Here is a 13395-nt window from a genome sequence, read left to right as displayed (position 1 = left end):
CTTAATTACCGATTCATCTCATATTCATATCCTATAAGTCTGTGGAGTCTTATGTTTAAATTCTTTTATCAAAATGAAAAAAGAAAACCTAAGCATAGAGGGCCTACGGGTCTGTTGTCTTCTTTCCTGAAAGAAGTCTATGACTCATATGAAGGAAAGGGGCTTGAAATCACGCTGCCTCTCTTAATTTCCTCTCATTCTACTCTTGTCTGATGCAGTCACAGGTTTCCCTGACGCACAGGATGACGGCCTAGGGCTGCAGACCATATTTTTTACCTCATGCAGGCTTCACCTATGGCAGGTCAACTAAGCAACCCCTGGTTTGCCTTAAAAATATCCTTTTTATTTTTTATGTACCATATTATAAGTTGCTGCAATTGTTGTCCTCAATGTATGAAAATAAATTTTAAAAAGAATTTTAATTTTAAAAAAAATGTTAGAATTATCTGGCACAGGGAAAAGAAGAAAGAATTCCAGTAGCATTCCAGCTTAATTTGGGGGAACTTCAGGACCAGAGCTGAAACACATAGGTGCAATTCTTTTTTTTTTAGGTTGGTTTCTTTTTTTTTCTTTTTTTTTTTTTTTTTGCAAGGCAAATGGGGTTAAGTGGCTTCCCCAAGGCCACACAGCTAGGTAATTATTAAGTGTCTGAGACTGGACCCGAACCCAGGTACTCCTGACTACAGGGCTGGTGCCCTATCCACTGCGCCACCTAGCCGCCCTGGTGAAATTCTTAAAGGGTAAAATGGCACAATTTTCTATTTTCTACACTGACTTTGGAACCTGGCCACATAGCCCTTGCTCTTTGAGGTCTGGCTTGCTATCTGAAACTTTCACTAGATCATGAACAAGTTTAATAAAAATGTAAACAATGAAGAGGTCACTCTCAGAAAATACCTTGTGCTTTAAAATGGAAAATTATTTCCAACTTTAATATGGCAATTTTCAGAATATCTTTGGGGCTAGTTATTATGAAATCTTTTGGTGTCTGACTACATTGAATTTAAGTTAAATGAAACTGTCCAACTCTAAATCATGTAGACTATAGAGGACATCGCTGAATTCTGGTATAATGAAAAGCTGTGAAATGGGAGAACCAGGTTATATGTAGTCCTTGCTCAATTGGAGACCCCATGCACTCACTTTGGGCCCTAGGCCCATAATTTTTAGTAAAGTTAGCTGATACCATGTTGGTTCATCCCATGTCACAACAATAATTCTGACAGTAATTTACAATATTCTCTAATATCTATTTTGTTTGTAATGTGTATTTTAAAAAGAACCCCACTTGTCTTGATTTTCTTTCAGCTGAATATATTTGGACTCATGCTTACATGGTTGCAGTGACAATTGCCAACCTTCTTAGGAAATGGGCAAGAGAGGATATATGAAATTTATACATAACCCTAATCTAATTTCAGTCATTAATGTTAACCTTTTCCCATTCCAAGGCAGTTAACAGGAGTTAAAAGAGAGCTTTACCTCCCTCTCGCCTACTCTTTGGTAGAGGTGTTAACAAGCTGTTGAAGGGCCCAAATGTGGGGAACAGCAAGTAAGAGAGGAAGTGCATTTCTTTATAACTACAGTTGGTAAAAGATTCTCAAATAAAAAGCCCAAAGGGGAAAAAAATCTCATTTCTAGAATATATTGATGATTTAAATCTATTTGATTCCAGAAGTATGAGAAGTCCTGTGATTCATCTTCAGATACATATGAAGCATAGGAATCTTTGATACCTACTGAAAAAGAAATGGAAGGGAGCAAAGTAGATTAGGAAGCCAGAAACCTATTTTCCCTCAAGACTAAATAAATGATACATAATTACTATAGTTTTTCTAACGAGAAAAAACCATTTTCCACTTAGAACATAAACATAATTTGTCTCTTCAGAAATGAAACCCATTTCAATTGTTTCCTCTTTATGAGACCTTCAGACATAGGAAGTTGACCAGAGCATTCTGAGTTTCCACAGTAGATGGAGGGGTTAGTTTGAAGATAAAAAGTTAATGCTTACTTCTGCCATGAAATGGATTCATGTCCTCCTACCAAGTTTGGGGGCGAAATGTCATGAATTTGACACACCCCCCCCACAAGAGCAGGTGAAAAGTCAGAATCTTAGCAATGCTTGCCGGGCACAGATCTTTTCAAGCTTTGTTCCAAAGTAACATTTGGAGTATCCATTTAATTGAAGCACTAAAATGAAAATTTAGGAACAGCATGAGTCACATCTCATGTATTTTTAGAGTTGAGGTCAACAAATGATAATTATGATCGTAATAGTCAGGTACAGTAGAGGGTGAGGAATTTCAGAAAAGACCGATACAGGCCATTGAGGGTCTATGCATAAGAGTTTTAATGAGAGTAAAGAGACAACTAGGAGCTACCTGTAGCCTTCCAAAAAGTGAAGTAACGTTGAGGAAGAGGATTCTGGGGATGTAATAATACTAATTGGAAGGAGAGGCCAGATTAATAATAATAATATCCCCAACATATATCTAGCACTTAGTAAGTACCAGGCATTATTTAATTCTCAAAGCACTATGAAGTAGGTACTATTATTATCTCCATGAAGAAACAGAGGCAGACAGACATTGAGTGACTTGACCAGGGTCCAACAGCCAGTAAGTGTCCTGGGACTCCAGGGGTATTTGATCCACTGTGCCATATCGATGGGATCTGGACCAGTGTGTGGGAATGCAGAAAAAAAAGACTGATTTGATTTTGAGAAATATTAGGGCCTGGGGTAGGTGGGCAGCAGCTAGGTGGTGCAGTGGCTAGAGCACTGGCCCTGGAGTCAGGAGGACTTGAGTTCAAATTGGGTCTCAAACACTTAATTGCCTAGCTGTGTGACCTTGGACAAGTCACTCTTAACCTCATAGCCTTACATAAAAATTAAAAAATATATATTAGGGCAAAACAGACAGGATGTGGTAGTGGCTTCAAAATAAAAACGCATTAAGAGTTTTAGATATCCCACAGTCAGCAATGTTAAAGTATAACAAGTAGTGATAATAAACAGAAAAGTATTCAGTTTGATTTAGGGGAGCAAGAATATAAGTGGCAAAGATTCAAATGACCTTTATTATATGTTAGTAGAGTGAAAGTATGGAGTCAGACTGAAGGTTCTTTCCACTTTAAAAATGAAGATTCTAGTCATTCAACAAATATTATGCTAGATGTTAAGTGTTAAAATAGCCAAGCAGACACATTTCTTGCCTCCTGAGTACCTTGAGTACTCAAAGGTAAGAGAAGTCAAGGCTGGGAACAAATCTGGCAGTTGAAGACAACATAGGTGGTGACCAAGACTGTGAATAGATCAATAAGCTATTTGAGGGCATTGGAGTAGGACTAGTCTTGAGGAACAATTAAAACTAATAATGGAAAATCAGCAAAGCAATGACTTCTACATAGAAGAATATTATTAAATTTATTGACTCAAAAATGGATAGGTTAGATAATACAACAGAAAACATAATTGACATCCAAAAAATATCCTGATTGGGGCAACCTGACAAGGGGGGTAACTAGCAGCACTGGAGTCAGGACTATCAGAGTTCAAGTCCAGTCTCAGACACTTACCACCTGAAGTCTCACTTATTGCCTCTTGACTACCTCCAGTGTCTTAATGCAGCACTCTCCTCACTCAAATCCAAGTCTCATTCATGTGATGTGCACCCTGTTATCATGGGATTCCAAGAATGAAGGACATGCATCATCTTGAAAGAATAATGAGTCTGATCTGACAAGATAAATTTTAATAGGGATAGACAAAGTCTTGCAACTTACATTAAAAGAAACAACTGCAAGAAGCTAGAAGCAGCTTAACAGTGATGCGTGTAAAAAAAAGTCTTAAGTTTTACTAGGCTGCAAGTTTATTATGAATAAGTGGTACAAAGTGACTTGAAAATGTTATTGGGATTTGGGGGCCTCATTAATGGTTATATAGTGCCTTGGGGCAGGGAGGCAACAAGTCATATTTTTTTCTGCCCTAGTAAGAAGATATGGTGTGCTACTAGCAGTATTGTGTTCAGTTGTGGGTGCTATACTTCAAAAATAGTAGATAGAGAAAGCACAGGTAGTTAAAATTTTATATAATAAATATCTGGGAGTTTCAGTGGATTGCAAGTTCAAAGTGAATCAGTATGGCAATATGTTTGCACTAAGAGGCACAGTCCTGAATGATGGATATAATATTGTCCAGAATTACTATGCGTGTATAATGTTAACTTCTGGACCACAAATTGTAGGAACAGTCATCAAAAACCTGGAGAGTAACTACAACTTGAGATCAAGTCAAATAATGAGTGGCCCAAGAGAATAAAGATATTTAGCCTCAAGAAAAGGGAAATGATAGTTAACCTTTTAAGCATTCATGGGCTGTCACACATGGAAGAGGGAATACACTTGGGTTTGTTTTTGTTTTTGCTATTTTGCAGGGCAATGGGGTTAAGTGACTTGTCCAAGGTCACACAGCTAAGTAATTATTAAATGTCTGAGACTGGATTTGAACTCAGGTACTCCTGATTACCAGGACTGATGCAGAACTTATTACCTAGCTGTGTGACCTTGGGCAAATCATTTAAACACATTGCCTTGTAAAAACAAACCAAATGAAAAAAATTAAAGCTGTCTAACCAGTGCAATAGGATAAGATACTTGCCACTGGAAAATGTTGAAGTGAAGGTAACTAGGATGTCAGGGATGGATGTCTGAAGGGATTCTTGCATATAGTGTATTCATAAGTTCTATGAAATTAGATGAATGGAGGTCAGTATCACCGACACATAAAAGATGTGCTTTGTATTCCTCTTATTTCCTCTTAATAGTCTTCAAAACTATGTGGAAAGAGCTTTGCTTTGGGACGTGGATTCTAATTCCAACTCTACTAAGCATCTTGAAAGATCTTAATTCATTGGATGAGCACTTATTTGTATGAAAGGACTTTCTAGGAGCAGCTAGGTGGTGTAGTGGATAAAGCACCGGCCTTGGAGTCAGGAGTACCTGGGTTCAAATCCGGTCTCAGACACTTAGTGATTACCTAGCTGTGTGGCCTTGGGCAAGCCACTTAACCCCATTTGCCTTGCAAAAACCTAAAAAAAAAAGACTTTCTACATTCTAATGGGAGAGACAACATATAAATAGGGACAATTAAGTTCCAGTGTGAAATTCACACTGAATATTTCCATTGGGTTTGAACCGACCATATTATATATAATTATAACCTCAAATAAATCACATTGAAATATATGCATACTTCTCAAGGAATTCACTTAAAAGAATTTATATATTCCCAGTCAAAGGGAGCTAGTAATGCATACAAGCTACATATAGAAAGGATGGAAGGTAATCGTAAAGAAGGAAGACATAAGTAGTTGGGACAAATGGGACATAAAAAGCTGGTTGAACTGAGTCTTGAAGGAAGTCAAGAATTCTGAGATGGAGATTAGGAAAAAAAGCATTCGAGACTTGAGAAACAGCTCAGTGTAATGGTATTGAGGAAGAGGAGGGGAGATGACATGTCTGGTACAAGAGCAAGTTAGCCAGTATGGCTGAATTATAGAGTCTATGGAGGAGTCTTATTAATAAAGGGTAATAATGGCTCAAGTTGTTTAGTTTTAAATGCCTACCAAAGGATTCTATATTGATCCTGAATAGACTAGGGAAACACTTGAATTGGGAATGGTGAGACCCATCACTTGGGTAGTTAAGTACCTTTGGTTCTCTGGATCAGTTTCTCTTCAAGTTCTAAAATTCAGTAACTGTTAGACCATCTGTAGAACAGAAAACCAGTCCAAATGTTATTGCCTCCCAATATTTGATTTTTAATTCATGGCATTTGTAGTTGGGCTCAGTGTGAGCCAAAATCATTAGCAATGGCCTATGACTGAAAGTCTAGGCTAAAAAGAAGCATGTTTCCAGAATGGTCCATGTTTTGGTACATAGAAGGTGACAAGCATCAGTTTTAGAGATTGATATAACAAAAAACTTTGAAGTCTATTTTTATCTTTTTTCCACTTATGGCTCAGATAACTGTTTCTATATCAGGCCAGATTAAAAACCTTCCATATCCACTTTTTTTTTTTCCACAGGAGATGCTGAGCATAAGCCATATATCTGTGGAGATGCAGACTCTGCCTCCACTGTTTTGGATGGGTCTGAAGACTACCTCATTTTAGCTTGTGATGGCTTCTACGATACTGTGAATCCCGATGAGGCAGTGAAGGTTGTGGCTGACCACCTGAAGGAAAATAATGGAGACAGCAGCATGGTTGCCCACAAATTGGTAGCATCAGCTCGTGATGCTGGGTCAAGTGACAATATCACTGTCATTGTGGTATTCCTAAGGGATATGAACAAAGCTGTAAATGTTAGTGAGGAATCAGACTGGACAGAGAACTCTTTTCAAGGAGGTCAAGAAGATGGCGGGGATGATAAGGAAAATCATGGAGAAAGCAAACGCCCCTGGCCTCAGCACCAGTGCTCAGCACCTGCAGATCTAGGTTATGATGGGCGAGTGGATTCATTCACTGATAGAACTAGCTTGAGCACAGGGTCCCAAATCAATGTGCTTGAAGATGCAGGCTACCTAGATCTCACAAAAATAGAAGCAAGCAAACCTCAGAGTGCCAAATTTTGGTCACCAGTTGAAATGTTTGGTCTTACAGTACCAAAGAAAGCAAATCTTGCAAATAATATAATAATGGAGAAAGAATCAGTCTGGTCTTCAGTGCATGAACAGCATGATGCTAGAGAATACCCTGCTTATCTTAATTTGGGTTCAACAGGGCAGCCTATGTACAGAATGGAGAGCCTGTCTCAAATCTTTTTTGAGTTGGAAAATGAACAGGAAAATGAAGCCCTGGGGATGAGAGTTTCTAGTTTCTCTCATTTACACCACTTTTATGCAAAGAGACGGCATGGATTCAGGCTCAAACCAAAGTTTCATACGTTTCTCTTTGCTCTTGAGCCTTCCCACAAAGCAGGCACAACTAGCCTGTCTTCACTTATTCGAAGTGGGAATAGAAATAGGAGGTTGGTAAGAAGTTCTCTGCCATGGAGACAAAATGCTCGCAAAAAGTACAGTGAGATTCTGATGGGGATGCTTAGAAACAGTAATTGTATACCATTTACAGACATTCCATGGAGCAGTAAAATATAACAATTCTTCTTTAAAGTAGGTTAGATACCTCCCCCCCCCCCCCAGTAAAACATTATCATCAGTATAGAAAACAAGATGGGCAGTTCAGAAACATGAAGTATATCATGTTATGATTTTATGACAGGCTCAATTCTTGTGTGTAAATAATCTCTAGGAAATTTTTTTAAAGTGTTTCAATCTTAAAAATACTAGTGATTCTACTCCCTACACCACACTATGGATCCATGTGTGCACCCACACCTCTAACACACACACACACACACACACACACACACACACACACACACACACCTCCTTGTGTCACTAGTGGAAGCTGGTTTAGTTGGTTCATTTGATTAGATGTAGTCAGGAAACAGTTTTGATATGGCTGAGATATCTGTGGAGCAATATATGTGTGTATATGCACACAACACACACACACACATACATATACACAGAACCTAGTTTAGAACTGTCAAATTTAGCACAGAAAATGTTCCCCAAAGTCTGGGTTCATTTCTAGGTTTTTATTTTTTTTTTTATTAATAGCTTCCCAGGGAAAGAACTCTAGGAAAATATCCACTCTGTAGGTAAAAGATTAAAAGCCATACGGATTTTAATGGGGCACACAGGAAGTGGGAGTCTAGTGTAAAATCTCCCCTTCTCAGACTCAGATTGAAATAGTCATGTGTAAAAGCTGAACATGAAAACTTTCATAGTTTTAAAAAATCTGTTTCCTGTGGGATTTTTCCAGAATCTTTTTTGGTGCTTTTTTTGGGGGGAGTTTTTATGATTACTTTGTCAACTGATTTTAATCTGTGTTCTTAATGAACTCCTTTTTCATTGGACCTTCATCTCAGGAGTCAAAAGAAATCAGTTTTATCAAGATGTTATCAAAGTAAAATTATGCCAGTTTGTACTGAATTGAAAGGCAAGCTTAAATATTCAAAATATGCTGGTACCCCTATTTTTCAAATGTTTCAGTTTATCAATAGCAAAGTCATTTGTTCCTATAAAAAAAGTTTTAGAGAATGAAAAAGCATGTACTCAAACATTTTTTCTCTAGCTAACTGGTGACAGGCCGAAAGCAACTTAAAATGAGCCTAATGCCAAGCCTTGATGAAGGAGAATGATTAGCCAAGAAACTACATGGCCACAAATTCAATGAAAACTGCTACTGTGCAGAGTGAGGATTAATCAGAGTTCTCAGTCTGTTTAAAAAAAAAAAGTTCAAACCATTTAAAGATTAATGTTAAGACCCTGGTTATTAGTGGGTTTGTATATTTTACAAGTTGGCATAATAAACTCAGGATAATTAAAGGAAATAGTAATGAATCGAATATCAAAAGGATGTTTACCCAACAAAGGTATAGGTATTCATATTTAAAGACCCATTGTCTAGTATTACGTAGTTACTTCTAGATGATTAATCATTAATTAATCATCATAATAATAGTGGTGACAAAGTTGTAGGTATTCTAGGAGTCATTTCTGTGTGGGTATTGAAGTGGTGGTAGTTGCAAATTTTGCCTTCCTAATTATGTGTTTGTATATTAAAATTAGCTTACATTTATATTTCCTGAGCACATAATGGAAGGTTCAAATTTAAATATATACCACAGGTAATACAGAAAAGGTTGACTCTAACATTTTAACAATACCAGTGAAGACATGAGCATGTCATTAAATGTACAGATTTTATTTTCTAAATATTGGGATTCTTAAATAGAAATGACTTACATCCTATTGCTTTTGGATTTATTCCTTCTTGTTAGATCTATGAAAGACAGTAGGGTTAGAAAATGAGTAAAATAGGTCTCTGAATGAAGCATGGGAGTCCTTTAATCATTCTTCAGGGCACAAGTTCCCATGTTAAGACATCAGAAGACCTCATATCTTGTGTTTTTGAAGGCTCAGATATTGTTGTTAACATACTATTAGCATACTGATTGTTTCAAATCACATTGTTTATGGAAACACAAGAAACCAGAGGCAATGGTATTTTCTTAACCTTTTCTATTCTCTTCTCAAACTGGACAATAAGCTTAAAGTAAGTTATCTGAAGGTCTCTAAATTTAATATTATAATCCCTTTAATAAAGTGTACTAAAAAGATGAGCTAAGTCCATCTTTGATCAGAGTAACTAGGTTAAGCTTATTGCATTGAGAGGAAGGGGGGACACGTGATAGAACTTCTTCCTATTATGCAGAAAGACTAACTTGGCAACTTGGAATGAGTACTCACCATGTCTGTTAAGGGTCTGGTTTGCTAGGCTTAAGTAAACATCTCTTCATCTACCTAACCCTTTAGCAATTAATTCAGCAGTAGTTCCAGTGTGATCAAGGTATAAACCAATATTGTAAAAAATAGCAAGTGTTCATATTTTCACCACATGCATATTAATAGAGTAGTTAGGAACCATTTGTAAGGTAAGTCCTTTCCAATTCTCTAATATATAGTAAAAGTTGTGGTTATTGGTCTGATTTATGCTGCTCTTGATTCTACACACTAGACAAAAAGCAGTGCTTTGTGAGATGCAGTGTTTTTATCTTCATGCCACCGGTGATAGGAAGTAGTTCTCTTCGGTTCACACTCCTGTGCCCTTATTTGCTGCTTGCTGACGTAAGCAATAAGAACCCCTCTAATGGTATCTAATTGTTTTTGTATCATAGTTAATGACAGTGTATTTGGTGACAGTATAAAAATACTAGACAGAAATAAAAGTATCTATAGAATATATTTATTAACTGTTAATGCTGAAGTTTTAGTCTGTGAATTATGTGTTTTGTATTTTTACTCATCATGTAATTTTGGTGGTGGTGAAATTTGTACAACCAATCCTTAAAGAGCTGCAGTATCCCTTTTGCAATTTAACATAGTTTGCATCAGTTTCAGTTTACTGGCCAAACAGGCTTTATAAAGAATACGAGGTAGTTTAAAAAAAAAAAGATTTGTTTTGTTGGGTTTTTTTTTTAAATAAAAACTGTTAGTCTGGGAAACAGACTTCAGTTACTGAAAACTCCTTATAAGCTCTTCACTGTGAGTTTCAAAAGGGATTCAATTCCCAGTTTAATGGTTTCATTTGTTTTGAATTTTAGATGCAGTTTTGAAGAATATCTGAAGTTCGGTAACATGACAGCCCCAAACCCTGGTGCTGTTATTCCCATTTAGATTTGCACTAAAAAGGTGGGTGGAAACTCACACGTGTAAATACCTTTTCTTTACCTAGAAGTGCCATCCATTGTCCTTGAAAGTAATGAAATAAAAGTTATTAACTGCCATTGATCAATACTGATTCAATTAGCCAGGGTATCCTGAAATGCAACAGACCTTTTCCAAGGACAATGTCAAAGCTGAGTTCAACTTTGACCACATTTATAGTGGTGTATTGTCAACACTGCATTTTCATAAGCTCCACTCCATTGTTGGAACACTGTGTGTCAGTGAGAATAACATGATGCAGAGAAGTTCAGTGTTAACAGAGATAACTGCTGTGGTTCACATACTTCCTCCCCAGCAAAGGTTTGCTCAAGTTCCTTGAGGAAGACTGATTGAAATTACCAGTTGTCTTTAACCCAATTTGTTAATTCATTCAGCACTCACCTAGGCAAAGCCAAGAAAGGGGATACTACAGCTTTGTTTGTACCTATAATTTAGGGAAATCTTTCTTTGGATCCTAACTGCACTAGGAGGAAAATGGTTTTCTCTCCTTGTGTGCCTATCACCTATAGAACCTGTTGGAAGGATAAACATAGATCTTTTGTTCTTTGACTTTTGTAAAAGTTAACATTCTTTTTCAGAGCTAGTAGCAAAGCAACACAGTCCTAGAGCTGACCAGCAATGCAACTGATTATCCAGGGAAAAAGGTAACTTTAGCTTAAAAGGGACCAGGCACTATTTCTATGTTTTCCTATAGCTGCAATTAGCTTCCATTTGTAAGACTATTTACCTTACTTACTAATTAGAAGATATGATACAGGATAGGGAACCCTGGTTGACACAGCTGTCGTCCTTGAAAAAGAAATCCTCATAATAAAACTTTTGACGTTTTGTGTTAGATATCCATAGATGTGTTATTGTCAACTCTTACACTGGGTGCTCTTTGGTGACAGACATGCTGTATTCTCTTGTTCATGACAATTCTCTGCAATGAATTCTCTGTGGAGTGAATCAGTTGAAGCAAATGATTTTCTTAAGAAGTTTAACTTTTCAATTTGCAAACTTGCTCTACAGCTCACTTGTGAGTTCAGTTGTAATCATGTATTAAGTCATTCATATTTTATTTATTAAAGCTGTTCATTCAGTAAGGACTATGTTGAAATTTTGCCAGTATCTTAATAAAACACAGCAATTTAAAATAAATTCTCCCTTGTGTTTTTATTCCAAAGAAGGGTCAATTCCCACTGCTGGGAGCAGAAAACACAGAAAACTGGGCAATTTGGGAAGCCAACTTGATCGTTTAGTTCCTTGCGAATTTTTTTCTTTAGTTAGAAGTGCTATCCATTGTCTTTGAAAGCCCTAAGAAATGAGGATACCATTAAAAAAAGGTTTTTTTTGTTATTCTGTGCAAATGAAATGAGAAAAAACCTTTTGTGTACTATCAAAAAGCTCCAGTCCCACAGCTAAACACTGAGTTCTTTACCTGCTAAATCTGAGAGGCTAAGTCAAAGTATAGCTGGTCCTGCCTTGCTTTTTATCTAGTCCTAAATTAGATATAGTATAGTTAGATGTCACATAACATTCTTATGTTGTTTTATGTTTTCCCTCCAGAAAACACAAGGGATCACTACTTTTGCTCCTTCTTTTTTCCCAAGGATCAGTTTTTCATCTACTGGAAATATCACACACATATTAACATAGTTAAAAATAACTTTCTCAGTTATTTTGAATTAGCAGGATTATAAGACTTTGCTAAGCCAGATAGAATCTATCCTAAAACAAAAATTTTGATATTTGCTTTAATGGGATAATAGTCAATGCTTGGGTATAGCAAACTTCCCTGCCTGCAAATCAATTTGCTCCTCACTAGTCATTATGGTCACAAATATCCAGAAGAATCACCACAGGCATAATCTTTGAAGATGGATAACATGCATAACGTTTATATTTTACAACATCTAAGACTAGCAAATAACGAAAACTGCTGGTTCATTTCCATATTAAAAACGCTAGGACTGTACTGACTTAAGTTTATACTCCAAGATCTGAAGCTGAAAGCTAATTTGGAATAAAGTTCCCTGGGAACTAGATACTGACAACAATGACTAGTTTCTCTTCTTAGGTACTGGGAATATTATCTTAGGGTTCAAAAATGGGAAAAAGTGTGTACAAGCACTAACTTTCCACTTTTTCATTCAAATTTTGTTGTCATCTGCTTAGGTTTTTCTTTTCTGCACATCTAATATAATCCCAACTCTTCCTTCTTTCCAATAGGAACAAATGCAAGGAAAAGGGCAGTTAAAGGTTCAAAGTCAGTTAAAAGCTTATATGAAGGCTCTTAGGAGAGTAGAAAAGATATGTGCAGGAGAACTGGGAGAGGGAAGAAGATGTATAGAAGTCATGGTTCTATTTCAAGCTGTGAGCAGAGAAGGCTGCAGGTAAAATAGTTAGAATCAGTTTAAATTAGGACTATTTTTAGAAGACTTGTTCATACAGGTACTTATGTTACTTCAGTCATCCTTATAACCACCTCAAGTGCTTAATTCATAGTGTCAACTGCTTAAAACACATACATGTTATCCCTAACAGTAACATGGGAGTGATCAATCTTGATGAAATTGCTCATTCCATCAGTGCAACAATCAGGGACAATTTTGCGCTGTCTGCAATGGAGAATACCATCTGTATCCAGAGAAAGAATTGTGGAGTTTGAACAAAGACCAAAGACTATTACCTTCAATTTAGGGGGGAAAAAAGTTCTATTATGTATTGCTCTCCCTTATACTTTATTTTTCTTCCTTAAGGATGATTTCTCTCTCATCACATTCAACTTAGATCAATGTATACTGTATACTGTGGAAACAATGTAAAGACTAAGAGACTGCCTTCTGTGGGGGGAGGGGAAGAATAGGGGAAAAATAAAACTCAAAATAAATAAAATCTTTCTTAAAAAACAAACCAAAGGGCAGCTAGGTGGCGCAGTGGAAAAGAGCATGGGTCCTGGAGTCAGGAGTACCTGAGTTCAAATCTGGACTCAGACACTTAATAATTACCTAGCTGTGTGGCAAAAGCAAAAAAGAAAAACCAAAAAAAAAACC

General features: G+C 36.8%; 2 protein-coding genes across 7 annotated transcripts in view; one reads left to right on the top strand and one right to left on the bottom strand.

Moving 5' to 3' along the window:
* PPM1E (protein phosphatase, Mg2+/Mn2+ dependent 1E) overlaps positions 1–12666 on the top strand; it is a 220678-nt gene extending 208012 nt beyond the window's left edge. Inside the window, exon 7 of the mRNA XM_074223596.1 lies at positions 6090–12666. Within this exon, the coding sequence (XP_074079697.1) occupies positions 6090–7159 (1070 nt within the window). The 3' untranslated portion in view covers positions 7160–12666. The remainder of the gene's footprint in view (positions 1–6089) is intronic.
* TRIM37 (tripartite motif containing 37) overlaps positions 1–13395 on the bottom strand; it is a 155909-nt gene that overhangs the window by 35443 nt on the left and 107071 nt on the right. Inside the window, exon 24 of one of the 6 annotated variants that reach the window (XM_074223595.1) lies at positions 9210–11296. The exons of 1 other annotated variant lie outside the window; for it this stretch is intronic. In XM_074223595.1, coding sequence (XP_074079696.1) covers positions 11218–11296 — 79 coding nt within the window. In that variant the 3' untranslated portion in view covers positions 9210–11217. Of the gene's footprint in view, positions 1–9209; positions 11297–13395 lie in introns of those variants that run through there. 4 more of the 6 variants (XM_074223594.1, XM_074223590.1, XM_074223589.1 and 1 more) reach the window with 4 other exon arrangements.

The sequence above is a fragment of the Macrotis lagotis genome, chromosome 2 (assembly GCF_037893015.1).
Source record: "Macrotis lagotis isolate mMagLag1 chromosome 2, bilby.v1.9.chrom.fasta, whole genome shotgun sequence".
Lineage (NCBI taxonomy): Eukaryota > Metazoa > Chordata > Mammalia > Peramelemorphia > Peramelidae > Macrotis > Macrotis lagotis.
The sequence above is the reverse complement of the archived record's forward strand: the minus strand, read 5'-3'. Positions and strand labels throughout refer to the sequence as shown.